This window comes from Gymnoscopelus braueri, assembly GCF_963280865.1.
Source record: "Gymnoscopelus braueri genome assembly, chromosome: 2".
Classification (NCBI taxonomy): Eukaryota; Metazoa; Chordata; class Actinopteri; order Myctophiformes; family Myctophidae; genus Gymnoscopelus; species Gymnoscopelus braueri.
Window position 1 is genome coordinate 39,113,463 of NC_137604.1, and position 13,561 is coordinate 39,127,023.

The following is a 13,561-nucleotide window of genomic DNA, read 5'->3' on the forward strand; positions in this document are numbered from 1 at the left end:
GTCCTAACCTCAACCACTAACATGTGGGCTGCATTTTTGTCAATAAAGACATCACTACAGTAGCATCACAAAATACATTAAAATGGGGAGAAAGACAGAGAAAAACAGCATTTGACACCTTTTAAAAACATTCCAAGGCCAGGTTCCAATGGCAGCAACCCTGAATGTTTTTCTTTACCTTTTACCTTTACCTTTAATTCAGTTTTACTCTTAGAATACAGAAAACATGCTCAAGCTCTTGGGACCGAGATCCACTGATCTCAGTTGTAAGTACGATGGGAACATCGCCCAAGATAGCTTTATAAACAAATGTCAGCCAGTGACAAACAGTAATCTCCAGGTACGTACAGTATGTAAAGAGTTGTCCATTCGACTGTATCCAAATGATTTCAGTCGCAATATCAGACAGTCTGAATGAAATGAAATGTTGAACATAATGTTTATTATGCAGCACTAGGGTACGTGTGGGTGGTTTATCTGCAACAAAATGAGACAGGCAGAGCCAAAGAGAGAGATGCACTGTATAAATATTGACTCCGGTGTGTGCTCCACTGTATTGTGGAATTTGTTCGCGTGCGTAACATGCTTTTCCATTTGTTCCTCCCCTCCACTATGCAGATGCCCGTAGCTGTGGCATGGCTAACTGTCAGTACGGCTGTCAGGTCCTCAAAGGAGAGGTGCGATGCCAGTGTCCATCTCCTGGTCTGCAGCTGGCGCCTGATGGGAGGACATGTGTGGGTATGTTCTTGTCTAACCTTTTCTGTTCAACTAATAATTGTAGGTACAGTAATGTCATAAGATGAATAGCAAAAATAGACGATCTACAAGCTCACGACACGCCGTCATTTTAGAATATTTTACAAATCTTTTGAAAAATAAGAATGCCAGGGAGGGAGAGGGTAAATCATCCACTCCTGAAACCACTGTTTATTGACATGTGGATCATCATCAGGTGAATAAACTGATACTGTATACTGTAGCAAATGTTACGATTTTTCAGGCAGGAAGTTGGGAGGCAGACATTGAAACGGAGGCTTAGTGTTAGGGATAGGTTTAAGATTAAGAAGATTACTGTTATTAATCTCCTTGGAGAAATTGTTTTTTTGTCGCTCAGTTTTAACCACACATACAGTAGGCTCGAAATACAGACATGCACACACAGGGTCATACAATGTGGCAAGATGGAGTAATCGGCTGCCATGTAGCAGTGCCCAGGAGCAGTTAGGGGTTCGGTGCCTTTCTCAAGTGCACCTTGACAGTGCCCAGGAGGTGAACTGGCATCTCTTCAGCTAGCACTCCACACACCACACACTGTTGTGATCCATGCTGGACTTGAACCGGCCAACCTCCTTTAGCCAAGGTAAGTCCCTACAGACTGATACTGCTGACCCCTTAAGTCCTTAACCGTAACCCTAGGGGTAGGTAGACAGTGAATAGGAGACAGAAAAGACTACCTGAAGGTGTGGTGGTTTTTACTCTAATACCACATTTCCGCCGAAATGATCATCGATATGCAGGTTTTTGTGGGAAAACCCGCCAAATATGGGCAATCGACTCCTTTTTCATTGCCGTTGTATGCCTTTCTGTTTAAAAAACAAAAACTTTACTTGTGTGTCATGTTAGGTGTCAAAAATGCACTAGGCCTACTAGATCATAAGAGAAGAAAACCCACTACAGGAGCTATATCGACCATTAAGAATAAAAGGATGTCTGTCATCTTATGAGTCGTGACATTCTTTCACCAGAAATGAGTGCGTTCTGTAGACTGTAATAAAAATAATGGCATTCGTGAACTGCCTGCTAGTAGCGCTCTCTCTCTCTCTCTCTCTCTCTCTCTCTCTCTCTCTCTCTCTCTCTCTCTCTCTCTCTCTCTCTCTCTCACACACACACACACACACATACCACACCCTCTCTCACTCTGCCTCACTATCTTCCTCTCTCTTGGATACCTGCTGTCCAGAGGCAATATGCAATTACAATTACCCAAAACTGATGGCAATAATTGTTTTGGGATTGCTTGTGATTATGAAAAGACATGGGACTGGGGAGGGTGGGGGGGGGGGGTGTAATAGGGTTATAATAGAGGATTCTGATTGCAAAATAGGTTGAATTACTTCAAACTAATTCTCTTAGACTTTGGATTGAAAAGATTTGGTCGCGCATTTTCCCAGTTTGCACATACTGTATTGATTTTTAGGGTGAGTGAAATACCTGCACAGTAGAGCCTTTCCTTGTCCCCTAGAAACAGGAGAAGCTTTCTCATACCATGCGCCAGAAAAGGGCATCTCTGCCTTGGTGTAATGTTTTCATCACTGCCGATCGGAGCTGGAACTGATAAAAAACACCTAACGCCTACTGCAGTCTTTTTGTCCTGGCTGGGAATCAATGCTAATTGTAACCTTTCCCACTAAAGACAAAAGCAAGATAATGTTAATGTGTGACAGTAGGGATTTTGTCCAGTGGGAAATGGGCTAAAGTATGTATTCAATAATATTTAAAACTTGTCACAGTGCTAACTGCCAGAAGCAACAATTCAGAAGTAAAAACAGAGAATGATTTTTTTCTTGTTTTTCATTTTCTCTTTTTCCATTTTTATTTGGGCTTGTCAGCCTTTGAAGTCACTAGGCGCTGATCAAGTGCATTTGTTGAGGTATGGCAAATTGACAGAGACAAACCCTTGTGAATGAAAACAAACAGAATGTCATACAAAGGTCTGCTCCCTATTGAAGTATGGGAGTGTGCGGTTTTTGTTGTTGTTTTAAATACATCTGAAGCGTTCTATTTGATACTTGAGGCTATACAATATCTACATATACATAGAAAAAGCGAACTTGGAATTCAGTGTTTAATATTTCTAAATCATAGGTTCCTGACAACACGGTAATTTTGTTTTGTTTACCAATGACTTAGTAAGTCACGCATTGAACAAGGGGGTTTTAACTTCCATCCTGCACGGGGAAATCCTCATACTGCAAATGTAGTATGGTACTATTCCTCGCTTCGGTGAATACCCTTTGCCTCCCCCAAGTTACTCATTATCCTTTAAATATGTAAGGCGCATCATTTATTACCTAATGAAGGCCTTATTGCTTAATGATCAACTGAAACAGACCTGAGCATACCCGCTATTCCCAACCTCCACTCTCTCCCACCAATTAAAGGGGTAGGCCTATTTTTCTCACCTCCTGCAAGTTACAACTAATTATTACTATTTCTTAAAGGTAGGGTAAGTGATATTTTTTGGTTAAAACAAAAAGTATTTTGTTAAAAGGTTAAAATACTATATTCTGATAGTAATCATTGCTATAGAGTGTTTGTTCAGTAACAGAAGTCTCCCCGTCTCTCCAGCTCTTTAATAAACAGAAAATACATTTTTCGGTAGGTGTCAAAATCTCAGCCAATCAGGAGAAAGTACCAATTTTTAAGCTTAATTTGTATAGTGTTCCAGTTCCAATTTTGCATGCTCATTTCTTAGTGTCATCACTTCCAATTTCACTTGTTTAATCTATATCCTGATTGAGTTCTCTATCCTGATTGGATAAAATTGGAAATGAAACTGAAACTGAAACGAAAATGCATTTTCTGTTTAATAAAGAGGTGGAGAGACAAGGAGACTCCTAATACTGAACAAACACTCTATAGCAATGAGTACTATCAGAATATAGAGCTATTTAACAATTATTTTAACCAACGCAAATCACTTACCCTACCTTTAAATGTTGAGTCTAAAATCATTCTTTGCTTAATGAAGGTGAATGACCTGGCTGAAATACAACCCAATATTTTTTATTATTATTCAATCCACGTTTTATTTAGAATCAGAATTGGTTTTATTGGTCCAATACTCGATTGGGTATAAAAGATAAATCGATAAAATCTGAAATTTAGGGGTGTCCTATACATGTACACACTAATATGAAGACAGGCCCTGTTGGATGATGGATGGTACTTGTAGGAAGTGAAGTTAGTCCATCTTCGTTCCGCTGTTTAAACGTGGCAGGACTTAGGAAGAGTAGCTCACAGATGGAGGGGGACAAATTGAAGCAGTTAACCTGTGTCAGACTTAAATACAGGCTATCTTCTTTTCCCAGCCTGCTCCATATTGGGGCTATAGAGTAATTCAGCCCAGCTCAGTGCTGCAGAGAGGGGAGGGGTCCTAAAATAGGGTCAATTATAAAGGCTGTCAGTCATAAAGAATGATGGCGGAAGCAGAGTGCTAGGAGGAAGTGAGGTGTTGCGACACAGGTGTTCACTCTGGAAATATTCCTGAAGGCTAGGGCCGGACGATTAATTGCGGTATTGACTGTTGCAACTTCAGATGCGCCTGTAGTGTTTACCTCAGCTTGGAAGGTGTTTCAGGCAGCACTCTTGTGAAATACAGTCATCAAATAGGATCCCTGGCTTTTAAAGTTAAGCTGCAGGAGAGAACTTTGCCGCAGGTTAGTCTTTTGTTAGTACAGAGCCTATTCTGAACATTAGCATCTATTTTCTCCCTCACCCAAAATATGTTAGGAATGTTTTAAAGCACTGAAAGAGAAGTGAAGTAGAAATACATAACTTTGTTCAATATGATGCATTTGCAAGAAAAAATACATCGCTGTCGGGCCTTTTATGTCCAAAACTGTTACATTTCAGGAAATAGGGAAAAAGCTCTGCTTTCCAATGGATCCAATGTAGTTATTATTCAGTTACAAGTTCTTGATAATACCTTTTGTTGATTAAATATTTATAGAACCCACAGAGAGACTTAGCCACTTTCAAACTGGCTTCCCTATTTTAGATATGTTATTATAGGTGAGCAAGTTTTCAAGTTATCAATGTATCTATCTATTTTCACCACTTTTGCAGGACACTAATACGACAATGTTTAAAGTAGGGTATTAATATATCAATAATTAAAAAAAAGAAATATTAAATATGGAAATACAAGGTTTCTGCCCAAAAGTGACGATTTACAGTATGCAGTATGTATACAGTATACAGTGTTGACGATGTCGACGGTACAGTAGTGTTGTACTGCAGGTCTAGAACTAGTTAGTAAAAGATAATTGATAAGAAGGTAATTAAGTAAAATAATAAATATGTCTTTGTAGGCAAAAATATTCAAAATATTTCAAATAAAATGGCAAATAAATATGAAATAGCTGATCTACAAGCTCACAGCTATTACAATTTTGACAATTTTTGCACGGCACCATTTTGCGAGTATAAAATAATGCTTAACTGATTTGTAGTTTAGAAAATAATAAAGCGTGCACTCCTCGATTAAACGATTAATGGAAAAAGTAAGTAGTCAATATAATAATCACGAAGAAAATAATGGACAGTTGCAGCCCTTATGAGTTTGAAGCTGAGTCCATATCTTGGGTCACCCCTCTCTCTTCCCTGTCGGTCTCCACAGTACTGTGCTGTCAAATGGTCAAGTGAAGCAGAATTGCCGGCAAAAAAAAGAAATCTATTTTTAAATAGAAATGCAAATGTGTGGGTTCAGGAAACTCTTCGACAAGGGCGTCTCACCCTGCAGAAAGAAGTGTGTGTTTGAGAAGCTGCTGCAGCAGCCTGCAGCCCAGCCCTCTGATTAATGACTGTATGTTGCTGGGTTGCTGCGTTTCCACCTCGTCCCAGAAGTTTCTGTATGAATGTGGGACAGCCTCATATTTCATTCCTGCCTCTTGTACAATTTCCTCAATGAATCAAAAGGTTTGTCAGGTGAAAACACATTACCAGCCTTTTATATGCTATTTAATAACCGCAGATAAATATGTACGTAGAATGTCTCTCTTTGTTTTGTGAGGAAAGTAAGGGAATTTAGGACGAGAGATGGATAGGCACAGACGTATACAAAACGTAAGAATTCACATGAGTAACAACAATCTTTGACAACAAGAAGAAGGTTATTTTCTATTATGAAAAAGCTGTCGTTCAAAACCAAGTCGATATGGTGTTAAATCTCCCTTTTCCAATGAATACACATTGTTTACATGAGAAAGGAACTCTCCATCTGGAGCTGCTCCATTTGAAAAGCCATGATTTGTTGTATTGTTGTGAAGACGGTCAATATTGAGTTTACTGAGAGATGACAGAAGTTTGCCCTCCATGTCTTGCCATCCACACACACACACACACACACACGAACGTGCGCGCACGCGAAAGTAAGGGAATTTAGGACGAGAGATGGATAGTCACAGACGTATACAAAATGTAAGAATTCACATGAGTAACAGCAATCTTTGACAAGGTTATTTTCTATTATGAAAAAGCAGTCGTTCAAAACCAAATCTCCCTTTTCAAATGAATTCACATAGTTTACATGAGAAAGGAACTGTACATCTGGAGCTGCTCCATTTGAAAAGCCATGCTTTGTTGTTTTGGTGTGAAGACGGATTTTGTAACCCATTTTTTCACCCAGTGCCAATTGCCTATGTAATCCTGGGCGCTACTCTTCCTCTGTCAGCCTAGGGAGAGCCCAGAACTGTGCTCATGCCTCCTTCAATGCAATGAGGAGCAAGCAAGCCGCTTCTTATCACCTGACAGGGGGGAGTTTCCCCGGTTGGACGTAGCGCGTGGAAGGAACACGTTATTCCAACCAGTTCCTTTCCCCTCCATCAGGCGTGGAGATGACACACACACACACACACACACACACACACACACACACACACACACACACACACACACACACACACACACACACACACACACACACACACACACACACACACACACACACACACACACACACACACACACACACAGTAAGACATATTCCATCCTAGGGCCTGCCCAGGGTAACCACAACCTTCTACTGGGGGTTAAGTAGCTGGATCCTTTTATGCCTTATTTATCGAGAGAAGGTCAGAAGTAAGTGTGGATTCTCTTTTACAAGATCTTTTACAACCCAGCAGCTTCACATTGAGTGCTGGGAGCTGGGTTAGTACAACCACTACCTTCCAGTCCAGGTGTCTCTCATGATTTCTGACCTGGAGGCTGCTTCTGTAGTCTTCTGGAGGTTAGTGGAGTGTGGCTTTCTCCCCCTGCGCTCAGCAGCTCGTGTTGTGGTAGCTTTGAGCAAGGCACTTTACTGTAACTCCCACTTGCTCCAGTGAAGCTGCTTGATGTGCAGCAGCAGACCACTGTGCACAGGAAAATGTAACTAAATCTAAAATGTACATACTGTATAACTCTAAGAGGGATAAATTGAACCAAAGGGTCTGTGGCTGTGCCAGATGAGCACATACAGTATGACATTGCTTAACCATGATTCATGCATTTGTATACGGTCAACTGAGTGAGCATAAATAAAACTAAACTAAAAATAATTGGAGGGCTACGTTGCTCCTCAGACTGCATACATTAATGTACTGCAATGTAATTTTCAGCAGTATAGTACAGTCTGCATGTGAGCCAGTTGTGGTCTAAATATTAATACCCTTGTGCCTGCAGAGGTGATCATAACAGGGCTTCAAAGAACAGGCCACAGTGGAGTGAATTGGTTGCAAATACTAGAGCTGAATACAAATCTAGCTTTGTTCATAAAGGAATATCACTGTTGGGCAGAACCACTTTCAACCTGGCCCCTATATTTCTGGCATATGTCATAAGCGAAGGTCTTCTTGGGATCCACATAGAAAGAGTGTAGCTACAATGTAGATATCGTACTTGGCTCCAATCTGTGGCCTACTGGCAGCATTCATACAAAGTTTGGGGCTGATCGGTCCAGCAGTTTGGGAGATTAGCTCCGGAAAATCTCCAGGCGTGGAGATGACACACACACACACACACACACACACACACACACACACACACACACACACACACACACACACACACACACACACACACACACACACACACACACACACACACACACACACACACACACACACACACACACACACACACACACACACACACACACAGACAGACGGCTAGCCTCTTGCACAGCCACACTGTAAAAAGAATATATAAAAAGATAGATATGGTGATACCAGGTTTCTGCCTGTCAGCAACGATATAACAATGTCTTGTGGAATAAAACTGAAATGTTGGTTTAGTTTTTAGATAAATGACCATTAAAAAGAACATTTCTAAACAATATTTGTCCTTCCTTTCAGTTCTTGTCCCTCATCGTGGTTCTAGCTGACCCGTGTAGCTTCTTGTAGGGAATCTGGAATTTGCTATAGCAGAATTGCTGGAGATGCTCTGGATAAGTAGCCTGGTAAACCCCCCTCCCTCCGGAAATCTTATTTGCATTTGATTTCAGGAAGGAGTCTGGTCTACAGGCCTGTATGGGCAATTTGGGAGCTGGGCTAGTATTAGTACCGTTGACTGACAACCCCTTCAGCCAATCAGCAGTTCGTTCCCCTTCAGCCAATCAGCAGCTTGTTTTCCCCACCACCAGCCAAATGACGCAAGGGGACTATTGAAGGGGCTGTGCCGAAAATAGGTTGCTTTATTCGGATACATACGTGTCACTGCCCGCCCCTGCCGGTTCTCTGAATTTTTATTTTTAAATAGGCTCTGTCATGATTAATTGACCACATATATGAAGTTAAACAACTCAATTCTATCAAAATGATATCTTAAAAATAAATTCCGTGCCTCAAAAAATCAGTTTGAGAGCGTTTTCAAGTTTTAAAACCGAAACCAAAAACAGCAGACAGAAAAAATGGCCGCCCGTTCCATTTTTGTCGGCTGCACTCGGTTCCATTCAATGAACAATGAGCGAGGACGCTGATAGGGGAGTTCATGTTATGAACACCGGAGAAACGCCCAGACAGGCCTGTAGGCCAGACTCACTGCTGAAATCAAATACAAATGAGATTTACGGAGGGAGGGGTTTACCAGGCTACTGGATAAGAGCATCTTAAGTACTACAACTACCCATAATTAAAAAATCTCAATTTATGCAATGGCTTGGTCTGCAAATTAAACATATCGTTCTCACCAATGTAATAAAAACCCCGTTCCTTCTTTCAGACGTGGACGAGTGTGCCGCAGGCATAGCGGTGTGCCCCCGCTTCAGGAAATGCATCAACACCTTCGGGAGCTACATCTGCAAGTGCCATGAAGGCTTCGACCTGCAATACATCAACGGCAAATACCAGTGCACAGGTACTGTACCTACACAGTGAAAGTACGGTCCCTTTTTTTACACTCTCCGAGTTAAATGAACACTCATGGTGTTGCTTTGTATGAAAGCTGACGGTAAAAAAAGTTCTCAGACTTGTTGAGATGCTATGAATCACAATTTGTTTGTACCGCCAAGGTTGAGTGGCCAAGGAAGCATGCTCGTTCTCTCTCACACACACTCAAAGCTATTCTCTCTCTCCCACACGCTCTCACACACCTACTCATGCACTCATGTGCAGTGGTGGAAAAAGTTTTTCTTTTTTTTACTCAAGTCAAAGTATCAATGCTGCAATGTAGAAACACTGTTACAAATAAAAGTCTGGTAATCTTGTGTTAGATCGCGTATTTTAATAGCTTTCTTTTATTTTTAATTTTTTTGTGAGATCTGACGTTCATTCATAGTGACAGAACACTATGCAACCCAAAAAAAAAAAAAGGAAGTCTCGCTAGAGGAGATTGAAATCTCGTCTAGCGAGACTTCTGTTTGTTTTTTCTTTTTTTTTCTTCTCCATAGTGTTCTGTCACTTTGAACATTAGGGGTGGGACGATATATCGATATCGCGATATATCGCGATACTTTCTCCCGCGATAACTAATCGATATACTGCCAAAAGATATCGATATAAATCTTTTTTTTTTTTCAAGTTTGTGATACGTTGTTTTTCCTACTCTGTATTTGTGTAATGATGATTTTGAACTGTTTGGTGCTATTTTATGGGTTTATGAATTGAATATAAGGACTATCGTGATATATCGTTGGTGAAATTTCATGCAATATATCGTGATATCGCAATATATCGATATTTTCAGATATCGTGATATATCGTTGGTGAAATTTCTTGCAATATATATTGAATATCGTGATATCACAATATATCGAATATCGTCGAATATCGTGATATATATTGTTATCGTGGGCCTAATATCGTGATATATATTGTTATCGTGGGCCTAATATCGTGATATATATCGTATCGTGAGGTACCCATATCGTCCCACCCCTAATGAACATCAGATCTCACCAAAATAAAACAAAAAAAAAGCTATTAAAATACGCGATCTAACGCAAGGCCTATTGGCGCACGTTTTAAGCTGTGGCGGACCCGGGATGGAGTTATGAAATGTTTCTACTGTACCATTCATCCTAAGATATCATAACATCATAGAAAAGGTAAGAAAACCGTGGTCCAAAATTCCCCTTTAAGTACAGTACTTGAGTAAATGTACTTACTTTACACCACTGCTCAGGTTCATGCATACAGTACATTGTCTCTCACACACTCTTTCTCATCCCCCACACACGCATTACTCATTACTATTACTATTACTCTCACTGTCCAACAGAGACATACAGTAGACCAGTGGTTCCCAAACCTTTCTGGATCAGGGCCCACTTGAAAATCTCGAAAGCGTTCACAGCCCACCCATCTGACCACTTAACATAGCATGGGCCATGTGCATTTTCAGAGCATATTTCAATTAGACACTTCAGCTCAGGATTTACCATTTACCATTTATTGCAATGATATTGCATTCAGTTTGGTGGTGTGACTCTGCTCCTGTGACAGATTATTTCAATCCATAGAAACAAGCATTTAAATATTGAGCTCTTTAAAGCAGTGGTTTTCCAGGTCCATTATTTATTCAGCATTTGAGACACGGACCACCATTTGATGAGCTATCGTTGGATAAGATTTTGTCCACAATTCCATGCTGTATTGATGTTGGCATCAATAGGAGAGATAACAGGCAAACTTTGATCAAAATAACAATTCTTTAATTAAGTAATGCAGATGTTTAACAATAATTTAACTCTTGAGAGCGTAAAATGAAACCAAATGGACCCGTAAGGGTACATTTGGTTTAATTTTACACTCTCAAGAGTTAAAGAGTTTACACTCTCAAGAGCTAAAGATCTATAAGGGTCTATTTAGTTACCAACTCTCCATCATTTAGCTGGGGACCACCTGGAACCCCTCAAGGACCACTGGTTGAGAACCACTGTTTAGAGACACGTGTATCTTAAAGCCCTTCAAGGTACACAGATATAACATCATACCATGGACAGAATTATACATGTACTTAAATGGTAGAAGGAGGAGGCTGGGGAGGTGGAGGGAGTTTGAAGACGGAACGCAGCAGGAACAGCTGTGACCAAGCTGAACATGAAGTGTGAACAGTGAACTGCTTACAAAGACCGCCCTAAGTGAACCATTAGATTGAGGACGTATGTGTGAGCTTGTTAGCAAATGAGAATGAAGGAGCTGAGTGACTTGAATGCTGAATGAATGAATGGGGGAGCGTGAGGCTAACAGTGTTCACCTCCTGCCTTCCGTGTCTAGCTGAACTATCGCTACGCTGGATTTATTGTAATGATCAATCAATCGATTGTGTTCTGACTGGGATCAATGGATCTAACGTTGTGTTCTTTAATTATTTATCAGTATCACAAAGAAACTAGGTTTTAACCCATTCAATCCGGGAAATCATCTGTGCCATGGCCCATTTTAGATTTTAGCTATAGTAACATACGTTTTTTTCTGAAAACTGTACTGGATTTTTTTTTTCTGCCTCGGGTCTAAATGGGTTAAAGAAAAAAATACCACAACTGGTCTAGACACATGAACAAATATGGGCACCATAGGAGGCACGTGATATTATGAATTCTTGTCGTCTAAAAATTGTATTTGGTAGTCCGCCAGTTTTCAGTATGCCTTGAGTTTTATTTGAATACTTCTCAGTAAACAGCATATGGCAGAGTGATGTCTCACTGTTCTTTTAGAATGGGGTAGCAACCGCAGAAAAACCTTTGTTGAATCCCTCCGGTTCCTGTTATCCCTGGGAGGATTTGACCAGGAAACTCTCATAATGAAGCTGTTCTGACAGTTGGAGGAGAGATCTCTTATTTAACGAACAGCAGCACTCACAGCTAACAGCACATGAAGTACACTGCCTACTCTCTACTACAGCTGAAGTGGATGGGCAAGCAATTAGCCTTCCATAATGTGCTGCAATGTTGTTTGAAGCTCTTTGACACATGCACACATACACTACACAATGTACATTAATATGCACAAACACAATGGAGAGATTGGGACATCGCAGTGGATACACAGAACAGTACTGTGAGAGTGTACTAGAAATTGATCCACAAAGGTTCATTTTCGCACTGTGAGGAACTAACATCACTCAGATATTGTGTACGCATGCACACATACGGTTTTCTATTTCCTTCATTTACACAAAAACATGCACACACACACACACACACACACACACACACACACACACACACACACACACACACACACACACACACACACACACACACACACACACACACACACAGTGGCTGAATCTTGCTGTGTTTTGACTATCTTTCAGATGTGGATGAGTGCTCTACAGGCCAGAGCCACTGTGGCAGTTTTGCCACCTGCTACAACACGCCTGGCTCATACAAGTGCAAATGTAAAGACGGCTACAGGGGGACGGGCCACGACTGCAAACGTAAGCACCTCTCCCCACCCCCCCCCCCCCCAGTGTTCAACCCCTTTCAGTGGAGCAAGGGGCCCTCACAATTTTTTGTGTTTTCTTTGGTTGTGTTTTGAAAGGTGGAGGTGGAGAGGAAAGAGAGAGCGAGAAAAGGAGGGAGGAAGGGAGAGCGGCAAGAATTTATTTTCTTTGTAACAGCTGTCATTCATTTCTTGGAGGGGAAGCTGGAGCTCCGTTTTCATTCTGCATCCTGAATGAGACCTTGACCTACCGTATTGAGATCTGTCTGTTAAGAGTGAAACGGGGGGAGTCTGTTGTTTTCAGACGTCAGACGTCTATTCCCATAAGCTGTTTTTGTCCTCAGGCTGGGTGTCACATAGCGCCGGCTGACAGAAAGCTCATAAGTGTGTGAGTTTTTTTGTGTGTTTTTGTTTTTGTTTTTGTTCTACCGCAGCTCAATGGCAAAGACAGCATTTATAATCATTACTTCACGCGGTACTTTAATCATTTGTCTCAAGTGACAGAGTGTAACATAGAGAATACCCCCTGGCACGGGACAGGACCTTAACGCCGGCATCCTGAATCATCCTGCCGCCTGCCCATGCAGCGGGAGGCACAAGTGCTTTGACATTGGAGCTGCGATATTCTATTTGTGTATCACGTATCAAAGGCTCCCCTGTAACCCGAGAAGGCGCAAACAGAGTTCAAACCACTTGCTTCTCTCTCCCCACTCATGAAGGCCTTGTGAAGTCCCTCCCCAGCTCTAGTAACCCTCTCCTGAACAATGTGCCAGACAGAACAATGCATGGAAAGGAACGAATTGTAAGGCTTTGATGACAGCCAGTCAGCAGAGCAAATGTCATCTTGAGGACAAGGCTGCACCTTTGAACGCAGCGCAATCGCTCTTCATACACACACACGTACGCACGCACGCACG

At 41.3% G+C, this 13,561-nt stretch overlaps 1 protein-coding gene across 4 annotated transcripts in view; it reads left to right on the plus strand.

Annotated features, from left to right (window-relative positions):
• The window catches only part of npnta (nephronectin a), an 88,394-nt gene that overhangs the window by 52,229 nt on the left and 22,604 nt on the right, over positions 1-13,561 (plus strand). For all 4 annotated transcript variants that reach the window (XM_080454086.1, XM_080454088.1, XM_080454087.1 and 1 more), the window contains 3 exons: positions 619-738; positions 8,980-9,114; positions 12,517-12,639. In XM_080454086.1, the coding sequence (XP_080310212.1) occupies positions 619-738; positions 8,980-9,114; positions 12,517-12,639 (378 nt within the window). The remainder of the gene's footprint in view (positions 1-618; positions 739-8,979; positions 9,115-12,516; positions 12,640-13,561) is intronic.